At 35.6% G+C, this 19,300-nt stretch overlaps 3 protein-coding genes across 3 annotated transcripts; all 3 read left to right on the forward strand.

The window, feature by feature from the left end:
• The first annotated feature begins 351 nt into the window (after nt 1-351).
• Nucleotides 352-2,168, forward strand: LOC306867416 (granzyme B(G,H)-like). The gene is made up of 5 exons (XM_079413056.1): nt 352-424; nt 529-679; nt 1,323-1,464; nt 1,576-1,830; nt 1,933-2,168. Exons 1-5 carry the CDS (start codon nt 367-369, stop codon nt 2,089-2,091), a joined length of 765 nt encoding a protein of 254 aa, XP_079269182.1. The 5' UTR covers nt 352-366; the 3' UTR covers nt 2,092-2,168.
• A 1,045-nt stretch (nt 2,169-3,213) lies between these two features.
• Nucleotides 3,214-10,888, forward strand: LOC306867272 (vitamin K-dependent protein C-like; the record flags this gene model as incomplete). Its single annotated transcript, XM_079412872.1, has 5 exons — nt 3,214-3,272; nt 3,376-3,517; nt 5,286-5,393; nt 9,005-9,093; nt 10,765-10,888. Coding segments are annotated over 5 exons (522 nt in total), but the record flags the coding sequence as incomplete, so codon positions are not given.
• Nucleotides 10,889-14,082: 3,194 nt separating this feature from the next.
• Nucleotides 14,083-15,723, forward strand: LOC306867344 (mast cell protease 1A-like). The gene is made up of 5 exons (XM_079412949.1): nt 14,083-14,144; nt 14,218-14,362; nt 14,512-14,650; nt 15,163-15,417; nt 15,510-15,723. Exons 1-5 carry the CDS (start codon nt 14,087-14,089, stop codon nt 15,666-15,668), a joined length of 756 nt encoding a protein of 251 aa, XP_079269075.1. The 5' UTR covers nt 14,083-14,086; the 3' UTR covers nt 15,669-15,723.
• Nucleotides 15,724-19,300: the final 3,577 nt, after the last annotated feature.

Below are 19,300 nucleotides of genomic sequence, written 5' to 3' on the forward strand. Positions count from 1 at the left end.
CCCAAAGTCTAATTTAGCATCCCTTAAATTGATGTTCAGTAATGTCTTTCATGCAGTACTAGAAAAACATGTCAAGCTTTACATGCTGTTTCTTTGAGCTCAAGGCTCTGTGCATTGTCTGCAAGTTAATGGCTTCAAATTAATCAGATGGCACAAATCTTTGTGGAATGACAAATGAAGCCTTCAACCGAAGCCTCATCAAGCCACAAGTATTATCAAATATTATTATCTACTGATTACCATACTGAGTTACTGTTACCACAAACAGTAACAAGTTACGGGAAGCTCAGTTTCTCCTCCCTCCTTTGTATTATATTTATATCAAATAGCCATCAAGAACTCATTGATTCACTGATTGTCTTCATCATGACCATCTTCTCTCTGCTCCTGCTGGCCTCTCTGCTGCCACACCTGACCTTCACTGGTGAGATTGATTAAACTAAATATTAATAACACAAGTTTTATAGCACATATACAGTAAGACAGTGAGGAGGAACTATAATAACCAACACTATCTTTCTCTCTCAGCTCGTGCAAATGTGGGAATAGTGAACGGCAGAGATGCAAAACCCCACTCCAGACCTTACATGGTGTCTGTTCAAACAAAGGAGCATCATGTCTGTGGTGGATTCCTCATCTCTGATAGATTTGTCATGACTGCTGCACATTGCCAAGACAAGTAAGACAAATAATAATTTAGCTAATTATATATTTTTGATACTATAAAGTAATTAGTAAAGTAACTTCATTTTGTCCACTTTTTAGACATTCTATTAACCATAAGTAACTTTGCAACTTTAACCCTAGTCTAACAGTCTACTAATACTCTAATGAGAGTTACTGTAGTTGACATATAGTTGCAAACTCGTAGCATGTCTAAAGTTAACTACTTTTAATATTATTATTAGTTAGTAATTATATTTTAGATGATATAATAAATTTAAATATTTAAATTGCTTAAAATAACTAAATACAAAATATATTATAATTAATATAATATTATAATTTAGGTAATATATTACTAATTTATTAAATAATTTAAAATAAATAAATACTAAATACATCACTATTTACTATTCCTCAATAAAATACACAAAATATAATAATATTAATAATTTAATATTATTATTAAGCCATATATTGTATACAAATACATAAATAATATTTACATTTAATGAAAATGACTTGTACAACCATATACTGTACTGTAAAATACTCATCATGACTTTGGATACCAAATCAACACACTTCCAGAACATACTTATGAATATAGCAGACTGTGAAAAAAAGTTATTGCTAAATAAAACTTGTCTTTTTATCAGTGCTCCAGTTCTGACGGTTGTGCTAGGTGCACATGACCTACGGAAAAAGAGTGAGAATTCAGTTCGATTCACAGTGGATTCATACCATCAGCATCCAGACTACACCGACCAATCCTTTCATAATGACATCCTGCTTTTGAAGGTAACAAACTGCACTTATTTTAGTTAACTTCAGTAAACGTTTCATTCAGAATAACAGCCAATAAGATAATCAAACCTTTTTAATAATGATGCTGCCGTTTTTGGTTTACAGTTAGAAAAAAATGTACAACTAAACAACAATATCAGGTGGATATCCATACCAGCGGAAGAAGGCGATATCGAAGAGGGTTCTGTTTGCAGTATTGCAGGATGGGGACTTTTAGAAACTAAAGGCAAGAGAAGCGATCACCTCATGGAGACAAACGTGACGGTCATGAATAACAAGAAATGTGAAAGCAAATGGGGGAAGGAAGACTTTTCAACTTCACAGATGATATGTGTATTTGGAGATGGAGGAAGCTGCGATGTATGTAAAAAATATTTGATTCACCAAATCTTATTGTTTAAACAAGTGTTAGTTATGAATTATGACAGCATGTGACTGAAGTGTTGATCTGTTTCATAACAGGGGGATTCAGGAGGTCCTTTGGTCTGTGGAGGCACTGCAGTTGGTGTCACTTCCTTTGGTGACCCTGAGATCTGCAATTCACTTGAGCTACCTGAAGTTTATACTAAGATTTCAGCATATATTCCATGGATAAAGAACATAATTGGAAATGTCAATTGAAAATGGGTTGAATTTTGTTTTTTTTGGTTGAGTTGATTTTCCTCCCAAATCGTCTTTTAATAAAATGGCATAAATTGATATATAATGTCTAGAGATTTTAATGAATCAGAAATGGTATTTTAAACCAGATATGAAACTGCAGACAGACAGTTTGATATTTGAAGACAACCATCATAAACATTTACAGAATGCTTTTGAAAATAAAAGTTTGGGGCCGGTAAGAAATGCTGTACTTTTAAACTCTCTATTTATAAAAAATCCTTAAATGTATCAGTTTTCACAAAAATATTAAGCATCACAATATTTTTTTAACACTGACAATAATCCGAAATTTTTCTTAAGCAGCAAATCAGCATTTTAGAATGATTTCTGAATGACCACGTGGCACTGAAGACTGGAATAACGGCTGCTGAAAATTCAGCTTTGCCATCTCAGGAATAAATTACAGTGGAAAATGTATTACAATAAAAAAACAGTTATTTTAAATTGTAATAATATTTCACAGTATCATGTCATTACAGTATCCTTTACTGTATCTTTGATCAAATACATACAGCATAAAATCTTACAAACATTTTAACCGTAAATATATTTAGTGCAAAAAGCCATAAATTAAAATAGTGTTTGTAGGAATTTAAGAACAAAACACATTAAAATGAACATTGCAATCAGGGGGGGAAGTTGCTATTTTACACACTAGGTTCATTCTGAGTATTTCTTCCTAGTAAAACCTCTCTCTCTCTTTTTTACTCATTTTAACATGATAGTAGATTTGATAAAATTTCTGATAACAAAGCTGTTTCCTGTTGAAATCATGCACCGCCCATGTTTACCACGTTAGGTTGGTAGTCTGATTATAGATTTTCTGCCAGATGTGTTGTTTTCAATACAATCATTAAGGTATGTTAATTGTCTTAGGTTAATTTAAAAACACTCTTGCCTTGATCACAGGTGAGAATATTTGATGTTTTCCCCATTTACTGTTTTTATCCCTGGACAGAGCTTATGAGCTCAACTGCAGTTCTGGTTGCATGACTGTTATTGTCCAACCACATCCACCCTGGCCATGTTCGACATTTCTCAGAGCAAACTATCGTTTGATGTCATCAAAATGAACATACTTGTGGTGGATTCCTCATTTCCGATGAGTTTGTCTTGACAGCCGCACATTGTCGAAAAAAGTGGAGTGTATTGTTTGGAAATGTCCATCGTGGAATTTGACATTCTATAGTCTAAAAGACAAAACTGAATGTTAATATGTTAAAATATATTAGATTTGAACAGTTCAGATACTCTGACAGTCGTGGTTGGTGCACACGACCTAAAAAATAAGACTGAAGATTCTGTCTGCATCGGAGTGAAGTCCTACCACCAGCATCCAAACTTTACTGAGGAACCTGTCATGAATGACATTATGCTTTTGAGGGTAACAATCTGCACTAATTTCAGTTTAAAATCACATCTGATAAGGCCAAAAATATCTACATGACACATTTTTTCTAAAAAATAATAAATAATTATTTGTAAGCAAGATAAAATGTAGGCTACAGTCGGTCATTGTTATAGCAAAATAAACTGGACAACTAGAGGCTAAAATCCTGAAACCTTTTCTATGATGGCGAGATTAGGTACTTTTGTATGTATGTAAGTGATTTTGCTTTGTTCTCCAGACTCTTTGTAATAAGTGAGTTAAAGTGTTACAGCTGTGTGTATAGTGTTGGGTTTTTCTTGTGCATCAGCAAAAAGCATTTTTGCATATTTGTTTTAGAGATTGTTTTGTCAATAAATGTACTGGGTTTTCATTTTGTGTTTGTGTTGATTGTAACTTGGTAATTGATTGGTAAAAGATTGTAACTAGGTACATTTTTTACAAAAATTTTAAATAGCCCATACTAAATTTCTATTTTTTTTTTTTTTTTTTTTTTTTTTTAAATTACTAAATTACCCATACTAAATTTCAACTTCATTGCCAGAGATATATAACATTGAAGTACATTGAAATGACATTGAAGTATATTTTAGTTCACATTAATTGCTTATTGAGAAGTACATATTTACCATATTTCAAAGTACATATAAAATATACTAAAGTCCCACTTAAGTGGTTCAAAAATATCACTCAACAGTTCAACTAATTGCATTTAATGTAATTTTAAAGTGCAATGTATTTGCAATCAATTACAAATAAGATGCATTTAGGTGGTCGAAAATATTACATTTAATTCATGCTTAAGTGTATTATTAACTGACATTAAAGTATATTTTAGTTAACATTAATTGCTTGTTAGTACATTAGTAGTACACTTTATCCATATTTTAAAGACACTAGAAACAATTATGAAAGTACATATAAAGATGTACTAAAAAGTACCACTTAAGTGGTTTAAGAAAATCGATCAAAAGTTCAACTTATTGCATTTAATATCACTTTAAAATGGGATATATTTGAAGTTAATTACAATAACAATGTATTTAAGCGTTGAAAATAACATTTAATTTGCACTTATGTGTATTCTTTTAAAGTATATTATTTCTGCAATAAGTACACTTTATAAAAGTATGTTAAAGTGCACTTATTTTTCACAAGGGTGGTTAGCCTACAGATAGGGTTAAGGTCTCAAAATATCCAGTAACATTTATAAATACATTTAAGGAGTTATACAGATGTTTGAATTTCTAAAGCTTTACTAACGTTGTTTTTTACTAATGTTTTTTTTTTTATACTGTACATCAAACATACTATCCAATCGTACAAAATTCAGGCTGGACCAGAAAACTAACCAGACAGACATACTTAAATCTCAACTTCAGGGAAATTACCTAAAAATAGGTTGCGTAAAATAAATAATTTGCTAAGTAAATAAAAATAAAATAAGTTATATTTTGTACAGCTAAAGAAAAAAGTCACACCAAAAAGTCAACTGGACATCTATACCAATAAAAGAAGAGGAGATTGAAGTGCATTCTGTCTGCAGCGTTTACAGGCTGCAGGCTGCATAATGGCTCCCTTAGCAATCGTCTCATAGAAACATGTGAAGATCCTTAATAACAAAATATGAAAATAAGTGGGGAGAAGATGACTTCACAGATGATGTGTACATATGGCAATACGTTGCACTGTAAGTAAAAGATCATCTGTCAGATTGATTGATATAAGACCCCAAAAGGTGAATCTGTGTTTACATTGTTAACAGGGGGATTCAGGAGGTCCTTTGGTTTGTGGGAAAACTGCAGTTGGTGTCACATCTTTTGGTGACCCTGATCTCTGTAATTCCTCTGAGCTACCTGAAGTTTATATGAAGGTTTCAGCATATCTGTTATGGATACATGAGTTTATTGGAAATGTTTATTGACTTTTGAACTTGATTTTGACTTGAATTTAATAAATGTGTCATAAGTCACTCACCTATGAGTGCTTATTTCTTTACCCAGTCCAAGACTGCAAATATGAAGGCCTATTTTATGTTTTACAGGTACATCTAAAAAAATAGAATATCGTGTTAAAACTTGTAACTTTTTTCAAGAAGTGAAACTTTCATATATTTTAGATTCATTACATGTAAAGTAAAACATTTCAAAAGTTTATTTATTTTTGATTTTGATGATTACAGCTTACAGCTCATGAAAGTCAAAAATCAGTATCTCAAAATATTAGAATATTTACATTTGAGTTTTAATTAATGACCATCCCTACAGTATAAATTCCGGATATCTCTTGTTCTTTGAAACCACAATAATGGAGAAGACTGCTGACTTGGCAATGATCCAGAAGACGAACATTGACGCCCTCCACAAAGAGGGTAAGTCACAGAGGGTCATTACTGAAAGGTGTGACTGTTTACAGAGTTCTGTATCAAAACATATTAAATGCAAAGTTGACTGGAAGGAAGAATTTGGGTAGGAAAAGGCGCACAAGCAACAGGAATGACTGCAAGCTTGAGAATACTGTCAAGCAAAGCTGATTCAAACACTTGGGAGAGCTTCACAAGGAGTGGACTGAAGCTGGAGTCAGTGCATCAAGAGTCACCACGCTCAGACGTCTTCAGGAAAAGGGCTACCAAGCCACTTATGAACCAGAGACAACATCAGAAGCATCTTACCTGGGCTGTGGAGAAAAATAACTGGACTGTTGCTCAGTGGTCCACAGTCCTCTTTTCAGATTAAAGTAAATTTTGCATTTCTTTTGGAAATCAAGGTCCCAGAGTCTTGAGGAAGTGTGGAGAGGCACAGAATCCATGTTGCTTGAAGTCCAGTGTGAAGTATCCACAGTCAGTGATGATTTGGGCTGCCATGTCATCTGCTGGTGTTGGTCCACTGTGTTTTCTGAAGTCCACAGTCAACGCAGCCAAAAGCCATTTTAGAGCACTTCATGCTTCCTTCTGCTGACAAGCTTTGTGGAGATGCTGATTTCATTTTCCAGCAGGACTTGGCACCTGTCCACACGCCAAAGGTACCAAAAGCTGGTTCAATGACCATGGTGTTATTGTGCTTGATTGGCCAGCAAACTTGCCTGACCTGAACCCCTTTGAGAATCTATGGGATATTGTCAAGAGGAAGATGAAAGACACCAGACCCAACAATGCAGATGACCTGAAGGCCGCTATCAAAGCAACCTGGGCTTCCATTACACCTGAGCAGTGCCACAGGCTGATTGCCTCCATGCCACGCCGCATTGATGCAGTAATTCATGCAAAAGGAGGCCCAACCAAGTATTGAGTGCATAGAAATGAACATACTTTTCTGAAGCCTGACATTTCTGTTTAAAATATCCTTTTTTATTGATCTTATGTAATATTAAAATTTTCTGAGACGCTGAATTTTGGGATTTCATTATCTGTAAGCCATAATCATCAAAATTTCAATAAATAAAGGCTTGAAATATTTCACTCTATGTGTAATGAATCTATATAATATATGGGTTTCACTTTCTGAAATGAGTGACAAACAATATTGACCTTTTTCACGATATTAAATTTTTTTGAGATGTACCTGTATGTAAACTTTTTCAAAAAGGATGGTATATTCTGATAGGCATAGACATCTGATAGTCACTTGCAGACAAGAAGATGTTTTTACCACATTGATTCAGGAGATAGTATATTTCCTGTTCACAAGTCATTGGGTAAAAGTGTATTGTACTGCAAAAACGCTAGCTTAACTGCTAAAAACTTTTAGGTAAACCTGACAGAAGGAACTAAGTATTTAAATGTTTGATTTGAATACGCATGAAGTATACGCATATTGAATACGCATGAAGAAAAAAAGTAGCAAGTACTTTCAGAAGGACCTTGATTACAGTGTAAAAAAATTACTGCAACTCACCACCAGATGTCATAACATGTTGAGGCCATTACATATTAGAGGCGCTGTATGTGATTTTTTTGACTGTGCTAAAGCATGACTATTCCATAATATGTTCGCAGATATTTAGAGAACATGCTACATTCACATTATTGTAACAAAAAACCAGTGTTACTGGATGTTATTCTATTTCAGAAATGTGTGTTTTGTGTCAGAATGCCTGTTTTTGTTTAGGTCTGTTTGATTCCACCCATTGCTATAGGATTTCAACACTCCGGGTTGCCAGTTGTTGGAAAAGACAGCATACTGCAGCCATGAATGCCAGCAAATGAACTGGGCCAGAGATTGCAGATTCTACCTGACCTACAAAGCCTCAGCATCCATCTAAAAAGCTTTGTGACCAAAGGCTTTTTAAAACACAGATAAATCAACCCACCAGTTTACAGTGTAAGGCTTGTCGCTTTCTATTGTCAGTTGTGCTTAATCCTGTTGCATGTCCTCAATCTGACAACCCACGCCCGAGCGTCGAGTCTAAGGAAGAAGGTTGTGGGAGAAACACTATTATGAATTTAGACTGCAGTACCCATTTCAACATCTAGATGTCAATATTACATGCTGCACTTTTAACTCATGGGAACATAATACGTTGTGGCCCCAAGATCATTTTATCGAGATAACATCCTTATGTCATGGCCATGAGATATGACGTTGTGGCATAGAGATCCTATGTTGATACTTTGTCTTGGTTCAAAATAAAATGTTAATAATCACAGTAAAGCGAACAAAATCTGTCCTTTTCCAGTCACCATAACATTCAAGAGAATGAGGAACATGTGGTGACCAAGCTGCAAGCCATTTACATTATACATAGTGGAAACTTCTAGCAAGACCACAAACATTGCACCTTCATTATCTTTGCTTCCAAATCCAACACCCTAACACAGGACAGTTGTGGTCATCAGCTCAGATGTGGTTTTAAAAGCATTACTATGAAGTTTTACGAAACCTAACTTGAAGATTGTGAAACTGCTCTGTTTTTGCAACACAAATCATCTTTGATTGGGACAGAATTGTAAAGCAAGTACAAATATATTGAATAAAAATAAAAAGTAGAAAATAAATTACTGCATTTTTTGTATGAATTAAGAACAATATAGTCTCACTGGAAATATGTGCCTCTAAATACATTTCTGCAAAATTGAGGAAAAAAAACAACAAACAAACAAAAAAAAAAACATGCCTATATACATACGAAACGCTACAGTTTCCAGTTGAAAGAAACACTAGAGACAGTAAAATTCAGATAATTTTTATTCCTTTTCACACAAAGTATGATTTGCAGGTCCACAGTTTCGATTAATAAAGCCTAATTTTCACAGTTACTTGAAGAATTATCATATTTTGAATTCAAAGCAATTTTAACATGCTGCAACATTTGAAAACCGATACATTTGAATGTTAGAGTCACATATACAGCTTAATATTGTTACAGAAGCACACTCAGAACACAGAGATGACATTACACAGGAGTTTATTGACTTTAATGTGAGCAGACTGGAGGATAAGACTGGAGTAGAGGAGACGTGGAATATAGCAAGTTTCTATCTTACAGGACCAGGAGCACGTAGATGAGAGGACATCCAGAGGCACAGAGATGATGGATGACCTGGACGAGGGGAACACGCTGGAGAATCACACGAAGTAAGTACAGGACAAACACTGAAGCAGTTGTATAGGGAACCGCGTAGGAACAACTGTGTATTAGTCCTTTACATGTAAACAAGACCAGACACTGGAGTGAGGTGATGAGTGTGCTTTTAAAGCTTTAAAATACTGTTGGTTTATCTGAACTGCTATTAACTATTCAGAGTTTAGTGATTTAAAGCCATTTTCACATTTTATGCAGACTTACAATCAGATAATTGTCTCAATCCCCGTTTAAAGTATATTTATACATTGTTTGTCAGTGAGAGCTGACTGATTGTCTTCATGATGACCATCATCTCTCTGCTCCTGCTGGCCTCTCTGCTGCCACACCTGACCTTCGCTGGTGAGACTGATTGTCTAAACTGCATATTGATCAATCTGGTGAACACAATAGCTAACAGTGCTATCTCTTTCAGCTCATGTGGGTATAGTGAACAGCACAGAAGCAAAACCCCACTCCAGACCTTACATGGTTTCTATTCAGATTTTTGGAATCATAACTCTTTATAATTAATTATAATATTTGGATAAGTTAATAGAATTAGCTTGATAAAGCAGAATTTACAGTACAATCAATTGATCAGGTGAACGCTAAATTATGTTTTATTAACAAGGTTCGGGAGGAGCACGATCAGATAATCAGTCTGGCCAGGTGCAGCTCGTCAGCTAATCACCTTAACAATCAGGTGTATATATACACAGCCAACTCACCTCTGTTTTATTACAGTTTTCCAGCATCCCGCCTCCACCCCAACTCCGCACTCCAATCTAAATTTCATCCCATTCTTGGGATGAGGGGGGTTCTCTGGGTTCGGGCTCCATCCCGAGCTCGGAGCCCTCCCTCCTGACAGCACGCCAAATATGCTTACTAACTGCTCAATCATATTATATGTTAGTGCGAACTTGTTAATCAGGTAATCGTCTAGTGAACGCTCAGTATTGATTATTTATGAATTCAAAGAAATCTTAATTGCTAGGGTGAGAGAAATACCCTTTTTAAGGTAAAGTACTACTCAGAGCATGTAACAAGATCGGAATCGTTAAATTGACTTTGTTGCAAGCAGGGAAGCAGAAACAAATACTCATATGTATTGTGCACAAAGTTTTATCAACTAAATCACAAACACATAACTAGACTAAACAAACACATACATACATATATATATATATACACACACACACACATACATGGGAAGGGTAAGTGAGACTGGATGAATGAAACCGGACAGAAACAGGGGAAATGAGGCTGAGTTGACCATCTGAAAGAACCATCAGTCTCTAATTCAAAGCACAGTATACGGTAGCTTACAACAAACCTCTGTGTGGTGAAAGGAACGATACTTGCATTTGGATACTTGCAACGAGAACAAGATTCCCATGAAACTTCTGAATATGGTCTGGATGGTTCCATTCGATGGCCGAAGTTGCAATCTCTTGAAACTCCGAGGTTGTTCTTGACTCTGTTGGGGTTGAGAGAGTCCTCTCTCCTAAGTAAGCAAATGGCTGGGTGTAAAATGGGAACTGCAGGCCGCAATCCATAGATGAAGATGCAGAGACTGCTGGGAGCAGGGAGAGAGAAATGTCTGAGTGAGTGCATTCCCATGATGGTGAATTCCAGGGTTGAGTGAAGATGAACTCCAGTGGTATTAGTCTGATTCTTTGTAGTCAAGAGCCATCTCCTCAGTCTGGGGAGACCGCACACGGCTCTATGTTGGGGCCTGCGGGCGCGCCCGCACCGGCTCAGGCGCTCCATGAGTCCAACCACACAGGCAGCAATCGGAAGATTTAGCAGAAGAAGCGAGGCGGACCTGTGCGTGAGCCCTTTAAAGTCAGGGAAGAGTCACACCTTTCAGGATGGGCTTGACCAATGAGAAAGGCTGAATTTCCTAGCGGGAGGCTGGAAATACTGGGGGGTTTTATGACCCTTTGTCTGGGAGCATGGTTCAAAAGGCTCTGGCAGTCTATACTTTGATTAAATTACACACACACCTGGCCTTTTATGAGAAGGTGGTGTACACCAAAGTGTGCGTCATCAAATGAGCATTAATTTGGTAGGAGACACGATATAGGTGGGGTTACATTAACTAGTACTTCACTTATAAAGCATGCATAAAACAAAATACAATGCAAGAGACACTATACAAGATAGTTAAAATCGTACAAACAATGTCCTGGGATGCATGTTTATCTGTAGAAAGGTTTGTCTTTGAGTGACAAGGAGGAAAGTTTTGTTTGTATGGGCATTGCGTGTGTTTAAGAAGGGTCCGTTCTTACGGCACGTTACATTTCACATACTTTTGAGCAATAAAACAGTCTTATCAGATGGTTGCCCTGGTAACTGAGCCCTTTAGGGGGGAAGGGTCCATAGACCCTCACAGATTGTTTGTTGAATGAGAGGGTTTACTGGATGATTTATTAAATATAATGAATAAATGCGTGTCTGATTGGTCCAAATGCTACAAAATGTTAAGTGACTTCATGAAAGATACAAAAGGAAGAAATGCTTTTTATTGAATTCTTCCATAAAGCTTCTTTCAATAAAAGTTAGAATATCAAAATATAAACTGTTTTGGAACAGTTCACAGTAAGCAGGTGAATTGGTGAGGGCATCATGTTTAGGTATAAAATAAACATTTCAGTCTTTGGAAGTAAAACTGTGCCACCTTTGTGCCAAATGTCATGAGAGAAGTGTCAAACAAATCACATTTGAGAACTGAAGTCTTTCACCAGCTACCTACCATACACAATATTGTGAAAAGATCCAGGGAATCCATAGAAATCTCAGTCTGTGTAGGGCAAAGCAGGAAACCTCAGTTGAATGTGCATGACCTTTGAGCCCTCAAATGGCATCTCATAAGGAACTATCATGCTGCGGTATTAAATATAGTCACATGAGCTCAGGAGTTAAATCTCTCTTACTCTAGGAGAAAGCTATACATCAGTTCTATGCAGTGATGCCACCCATGATTCTCTGGGCCAGAGCTCATCTTAGACGGTCAAAAGGACAGCAGATGAGTCCACATTTCAACTTGTATCTGGGAAAAATGGACGCTGAGTTCTCAGTCCCAAAGACTAAACGAACCATCCAGACTTTCATCAGACATCATCACAGACTGCTGAGCATCTGAAGTCTTGCATCAAGAGAGACTAGACAAAAGTTTTGCTTGCAAAGCTTCAACAATTAGCATCTTCAAGTTTCAAACGATTAAGCATTGTAATTAAAAGGAAAGTTGATGTGACCCAGTTTTAAACATGCCTCTGTCCCAACTTTTTTTGGAGTGTGTCGCCACCATCGAAATAAAAATTTGTTTATATTTACAAAATGAAATAAAGTTGGCCAGTGAAAGCATTGGAATTTTTTTCTTTGTACTTTAGTCAATTAAACAAAGGTTAAAGAGAATGAGCAAATGACATATTCTTGATTTTATAGCATTTCACAAAACGTCCCAACATTTCTGGAATTGGGGTTGTATGTTATGCTTTGGCAGACAGAGCCACGTGTCAGTCACCACTGAAGGTGCCAAAACATACTGCATCATGTTCTGCAATTTTCAGCAGCATATGCCACAAGCCACAGGCTGCTAGACATGCCTGTGCAATGCCACTTACCGCTGGGAATCGGAGCATACAGCTCTAAATGTTTTTATGGTGCATGGGAGTGTCAATGTTTACATTTTTAGGGGAGATAAACCCATGAATGCCAAATTTATAGTGGTCAATTGAAGGATCTAGGGATTGCGTGTATTGCATCAAGAGCGCAATGACTGAACAATGTGGGACCCTGGACCACAAAACCAGTGTTAAGTCGCTGGGGGTATATTTGTAGCAATAGCCAGAAATAACATTGGGTCTCTTGCACAAATTTTTGTGTGAAATGTGCGTACGGACGTTTTCACAAATAAATCATGATTCATCAAAAACTTTCGTACTAAAATTTATTCTAAATGTACAAAAAAATTCAAGAACAAATTATACCACACGTATGCAATAATCATGTACGCCCGGGGCCTTATAAGCATTTATAAAGAACCCCACATATAATTAGATATGTTATTTACAGGTTGGGTGAAAAGTATCTAGACATTAAAAATGATAATAAAGTATAATTAGAGATCCAAACAACAAATCACCTGATCTATCCTTATATAAACGGTGATTATTGTATCTCACCTTGTGTTTGGAGGCATAGCACACTTGGTACTGCTTGAAGACATTGCGGCGCGTGCTCTAAGGAGAGAGCGCGTCTTTAGAGAGCGCACAGATATGTTTGCTGAGAGTGACGAATGGCTCTTCAGTCGCTTTTAAATAGCACATTTTTTTCTGGCGTCCACCTCCAACAGCAAAACCTCACGTTCATTATCGTTAAAGTTCTTTTTCTTTGTCTTTTGTTTCGGTGCCATAATTGTCTTTCTCTGGACCAGTGCCGCTTTGCAGAAAGCCCTTATATGGAGCTGGTTTGGGCGTGTATTATGCTAATTACTAACCTCGTGCACGCAGGCGCTCATTTATAAGAATTCAAATTCACTAACAGAAGAACGAGTTTAAGAACAAGCTCATGTGCGTAAGGTTTTTCTATGAATTAATTAGAGAAGAGTCCATTTTTATGGCATAATGTCTCTTTCCTAAGGGGAAATGAAGTGAGTTGCTCTGCCCGCATTCCTTTGAGCAATAAAACAAGTGTTATCAGATGGGATGCCATGGAACCAGAGGCCTGTTCTGCCTTCTTGTTAGATGCATTTCGGGGGAAGGGTCCACAGACCTTCATAGTTGGCCTTTTGGATTAGGTGAGGGGGCATAAGAGATTTTTTGTTAAATATAACAAATAGTTGTGTGTATGATTGGTCCAAATGTTACAAATATCTTCTTACTATCAGTGTTACTGCACACCACAAGCTGAGAAAAAAAGGCTTAGAGGCAGCTTAATGTCTCCACCCATCCTTCTAATTATATATAGTGTTTTTCCAGCAAGAGCTCATTGATTGTCTCCATGATGATCATCTCTCTGCTCCTGCTGGCCTCTCTGCTGCCACACCTGACCTTCGCTGGTGAGACTGATTGTCTAAACTGCATACTGATCAGTCGGGTTAATAAGACAACTAACAGTGCTATCTCTTTCAGCTCATGTGGGTATAGTGAACGGCAGGGAAGCAAAACCCCACTCCAGACCTTATATGGTTTCTCTTCAGATTTTTGGGCAACACAAGTGTGGTGGATTTCTAATCTCTAATAAATTTGTCTTGACTGCTGCACATTGCTGGAATGGGTAAGAGTTTTGTTTAGTCTAAACTGAAAGTTGGATTAAAACCACGTTTAATTTACAAAAGGACTGTAATGAAACCATACAATGTACCATTTTCATAATTGAGCATCTTGACTCATTAAATCAATCATTTCAATATACTCTTTCAACAGATGTCAGATTCTGACGGTTGTGGTTGGTGCTCATGACTTAAGCAACAGTAAAATTTCATACCGCATCGGAGTGAAGAACTACATCCCACATCCAGACTACAAAACCAGTCCTGTTCGGAATGACATAATGCTTTTGAAGGTAACAACCTGTAATACATTTAGCTGTTAAAAATAACATCTGATCAGAAATTCTAGCATAAACCGGACTCAAACTACAAGAATTATTATCATTTTTTAAAATAATTTTTTTATTTCTTTTTGACAATGTAAAATATTTAATTAAGATGTCTTCTAGACAACAACAGCTGAAATTATTAGAACATTTTTGTTATACTCAGGAGAACAAATCAATAATGTAGAAAGCAGAGTATTTTTAAAAGGTACTTTAAAATGAAAAACTGTAAAAATAAACCTTGTCTATGAGGGCTTTTGTACTAACCTCAGTGGTAACATACATCTTTGGATGCTTCTCCTTCAGTCACTTTGCAATGACTGGAGTCTTTGCAAAATGACTGAAGGAGAAGCATCCAAATATGTTGTCTATGAGAGCTTTTGTACTAACCTCAAAAATAGAAGTATAATCAACTGCGGTTCAGTCTTATAAAAGATTATACAATCTCTGTTAATAATAATAGTGTTTTTGAATTACAGCTACAGGAAAGGGTCAAACTAAACAACTTTGTGAACTGGATATCATTACCAAAGGATGGAGAAGATGTTAATGCAAATACTGTCTGTAGTGTTGCCGGCTGGGGACAACTGTGGACTGATGGCCCATTGAGCAGTTGTCTAATGGAGGCAAACGTGTGTTTAATGAATGACAAAGAATGTTACGAGAGGTGGGGAGACATTGACTTCTCAGTCTCACAGATGATGTGTACACACGGCCACGGTGGATTCTGCAATGTACGTACAAAATATGATCTTTTTAAAGTCATGAACTGGTTTTAACTGATATATTGCACTTCAGTCATGTGTTGATCTGTGCTTTTTAACAGGGAGATTCTGGGGGTCCTTTGGTTTGTGGAGACACTGCAGTTGGTATTGTATCATTTCGTCACATTGATCTCTGCAATTCACCCGAGTATCCAAATGTGTACACCAAGATTTCAGCATATCTTCCATGGATTCACCAAATCATTAGAAATCTTAAGTGACTTTTTCTTGGATTTTTCCATATACTTCTTTCAATAAAAGTATCACATGGCAAGCATTGAAGTGTCATCATTGTCACCACCATATAATAATTACAATTTTACATGGAGTGCACATTCATAGTCATTTCACATTAGTTCACTTAGTTGCCATTTCTTTAATTTCTAGTCATGCATGTATAGTTCATATCTACTGACAATGAATGAAGGAAAAATAAAGGAAAATAAAATAAAAATAATAAAAACAACAATCAACTTCAGCAATTTCCTAAACTCACCACTAGAGATTAGTTGTCAGTTTCCTCTCTGTTTTTTTAACGGAGTGTCTATTTACACTAAGTGCAAATAGCCCATCTTGTTGGCAAAGGCTATTTACACTAACTCCGCCCACTAACGTGTGATTGGGTTAGTCAATAATAAAATAAGAAGTTAGTTTAACATCAGTTTCAGTGGCGTAGATGGTAAGGCGCATGCTTTTTGACGCGATCGACCCGAGTTCGAGCCCACCTTTTGCCAAACATTTTTTTTCTCCCTTTTCAAATCTCATATCGCATCAGAAAGGCATTTATTTTCAATAAAAATGAAGGAAATAATCAAAAAGTTGAAAATAAAGTATCGGGTAGGGTTAGGGTAGGTGTAGGGAGGGCTTTATTGTCCCAATAAGGTGGCATCCATTTAATAAATTTGAATTAAAATTATAATTTACACTCAGTACGTTATTATTGCGTACTGTTTTATAATGTACTACAATACTGAGGTGCAGATAATTGCCACTATTTGCAATAAGTAGTGTAAATAGCAGAAAATCTTGCTATTTTAACAGTGTAAATAGAATCTATAGCTATTTGCACTTAGTGTAAATAGCATCTGTCACTAAAACAAATATGCTATTTGCACTTAGTGTAAATAGCGTCTATCGCTATTTACACAGTGTAAATAGCATCTATTGATATTTGCACTTAGTGTCAATAGAATCAATCGCTATTTGCACTTAGTGTAAATAGCATCTGTCACTAAAACAAATATGCTATTTGCACTTAGTGTAAATAGCGTCTATCGCTATTTACACAGTGTAAATAGCATCTATTGATATTTGCACTTAGTGTCAATAGAATCAATCGCTATTTGCACTTAGTGTAAATAGCATCTGTCACTAAAACAAATATGCTATTTGCACTTAGTGTAAATAGCGTCTATCGCTATTTACACAGTGTAAATAGCATCTATTGATATTTGCACTTAGTGTCAATAGAATCAATCGCTATTTGCACTTAGTGTAAATAGCATCTGTCACAAAAAAAATATGCTATTTGCACTTAGTGTAAATAGCGTCTATCGCTATTTACACAGTGTAAATAGCATCTATTGATATTTGCACTTAGTGTCAATAGAATCAATCGCTATTTACACTTAGTGCAAATAGCCGCTGCCTTTTTTTTAATGGCCTACTACAGCATCAAAAATAAAGCTTAGGTTGTTTGTAAGAATTACATTCAGCTACCTGCTCTACATGCAAGAGAAAAGAGGAAGATGTCTTTGGTGGCTTTAAGCTGCAAGCCTTTTACATCACACGTAAAAGGAATTTGTAGAAACTTACCAAACCACAAAAAATTGTTTCTAACTGAAACCCTGGTAAATGAAGAACGCTTACTGACTTTTGAAGTTCAATTAATGATTTCTGAACTTTAAACAAAAACTGTAACTTCATTTTGTATCTCAGTCTTAAATAACAAAAAGCCAGTAAGGAGTAGACTTATTTAATTTATAACAACATTCTCAGTATTTCTTGGAGGGCAGGCTTTAAGTATAACTCGTTTGAAGTTATTGTGCTGTGTATAACATTATCTAGAGAAACACGTGTTAGTGATAAATCCCCTGTGATGTTTGTACTGGCTACTGTATACAGGCCACCACACAGACTTTATTAAAGAATTTGCTGATTTTCTATATGAGTTAGTACTGGCTGCAGATAAAGTCTTAATTGTTGGCGATTTTAATATCCATGTTGATAATGAAAAAGATGCATTAGGATCAGCATTCATAGACATTCTGAACTCTATTGGGGTTAGACAACACGTTTCCGGACCTACTCATTGTCGAAATCATAATCTAGATTTAATACTGTCACATGGAATTGATGTTAGTGGTGTTGAAATTCTGCAGCAAAGCGACGATATCTCAGATCATTATCTAGTCTTGTGTAAACTCCATATAGCTAAAACTGTAAATTCTACTCCTTGTTACAAGTATGGTAGAACCATCACCTTGTTTTCTCTTTAAACTTTTTCAAAGTATCTTTAAAAAAGAAAGAAAAAAATTTCTGACCCCAAACTTTTGAATAGTTTATATTGTAACACAAAATCTCTATTCTGACTAAACACTGTTCTTTTTCTCTTTTTATTTTTTTTTAAGTATCACAGGTAGCAAAAAATACAGTATAAAAAATAAAACTAAATATAAAAGCAGTTTCCAACATTGATTAAAAATCAGCATATTAAAATGACTTCTAAAGGATCATGTGACTCTGAAAATACTGCTCTGCTTCACATGAATTAATTAAATTTTAAAGTGTATTAAAATAGAAAGTTTATTTTAAATTGCAATAATATTTCACAATATTATTTTGTGAAATAATATTCAGTATTTTTTATCAAATAGATACAGCCTTGATGAGCATAAGAAACCGCTTTAAAAAACTTTATTGATCCAAACTTTTGAACTGCAGTGTATTGTACAGTAAAAATGTTTTCTCAGGTAGCCTAAAATGTACATAATTTAGTTACATCAAGGGTCAAATCAAATATAAATAGCACATTAAAGTTAAAAGTTACACACTTTTTTGTGTGCATGCTGTACAGGTCTGGTATAAAGAATGCTTTTGCTCAGGTGCCCGAAATGTCCACCCAATAGAGAAAAGTTTTGCTCAGCAAAAAAAAAAAAATTAGAGGGAACATTGCTCCCACGGGTCCTTAAATTTGATACAACTAAACTGAAGAGTTTTTAAGGCCTTATACCATTTAACGTATTTAAAACTAAGAAATAATTTTTCAAATTGCCTTAAATAGATTAAGAATTCTACAGATACCTTGTAAATAGTCAAATAAAACTCTTTCCTTGATATTCATTGATATTTGTGTATTGAAAATGTTTTTGATTGACATTTATGGTCTTTATTTTATTTGGGCTAGTTAAATTAATTTCCGGGCTACCAAAATCTGAAGAGTACCTGTCCGAAGGGCTACCAGGGATTTAGAAATTTTGCGAGCCCTGCTACAGAAAAGCATTAAAAACTGCTAGATCAGATTACTTTTCGTCTCCTCTAGAAGAAAACAAACATAACCCCCGGTATTTATTCAATACAGTCACTAAATTAACGAAAAATAAAGCATCAACAGGTGATGGCATTTCCCAAAAGCACAGGAGTAATGACTTTATGAACTACTTTACTTCCAAGATTGATTCTATCTGAGATAAAATTGTAACCATGCAGCCGTCAGCTACAATATCGCATCAGATAGTGCACTATAGATCCCCTGAGGAACAATTCCACTCATTCTCTTCTATAGGAGAGGAAGAATTGTATAAATTTGTTAAATCATCTAAACCAACAACATGTATGTTAGACCCTATTCCAT

Source organism: Barbus barbus (assembly GCF_936440315.1).
Source record: "Barbus barbus genome assembly, chromosome: 49".
In the NCBI taxonomy this organism is placed as follows: domain Eukaryota; kingdom Metazoa; phylum Chordata; class Actinopteri; order Cypriniformes; family Cyprinidae; genus Barbus; species Barbus barbus.

Excerpts from the sequence above, each read along its gene's own strand:
- LOC306867416 (XM_079413056.1), top strand. The coding sequence starts at position 367 with ATGACCATCTTCTCTCTGCTCCTGCTGGCCTCTCTGCTGCCACACCTG. Across the intron at positions 425-528 it reads GCCACACCTGACCTTCACTG|CTCGTGCAAATGTGGGAATA; the intron begins GTGAGATTGATT and ends TTTCTCTCTCAG. Across the intron at positions 1,465-1,575 it reads ATGACATCCTGCTTTTGAAG|TTAGAAAAAAATGTACAACT; the intron begins GTAACAAACTGC and ends TTTGGTTTACAG.
- LOC306867344 (XM_079412949.1), top strand. The coding sequence starts at position 14,087 with ATGATGATCATCTCTCTGCTCCTGCTGGCCTCTCTGCTGCCACACCTG. Across the intron at positions 14,651-15,162 it reads ATGACATAATGCTTTTGAAG|CTACAGGAAAGGGTCAAACT; the intron begins GTAACAACCTGT and ends TTTGAATTACAG. Across the intron at positions 15,418-15,509 it reads GCCACGGTGGATTCTGCAAT|GGAGATTCTGGGGGTCCTTT; the intron begins GTACGTACAAAA and ends GCTTTTTAACAG.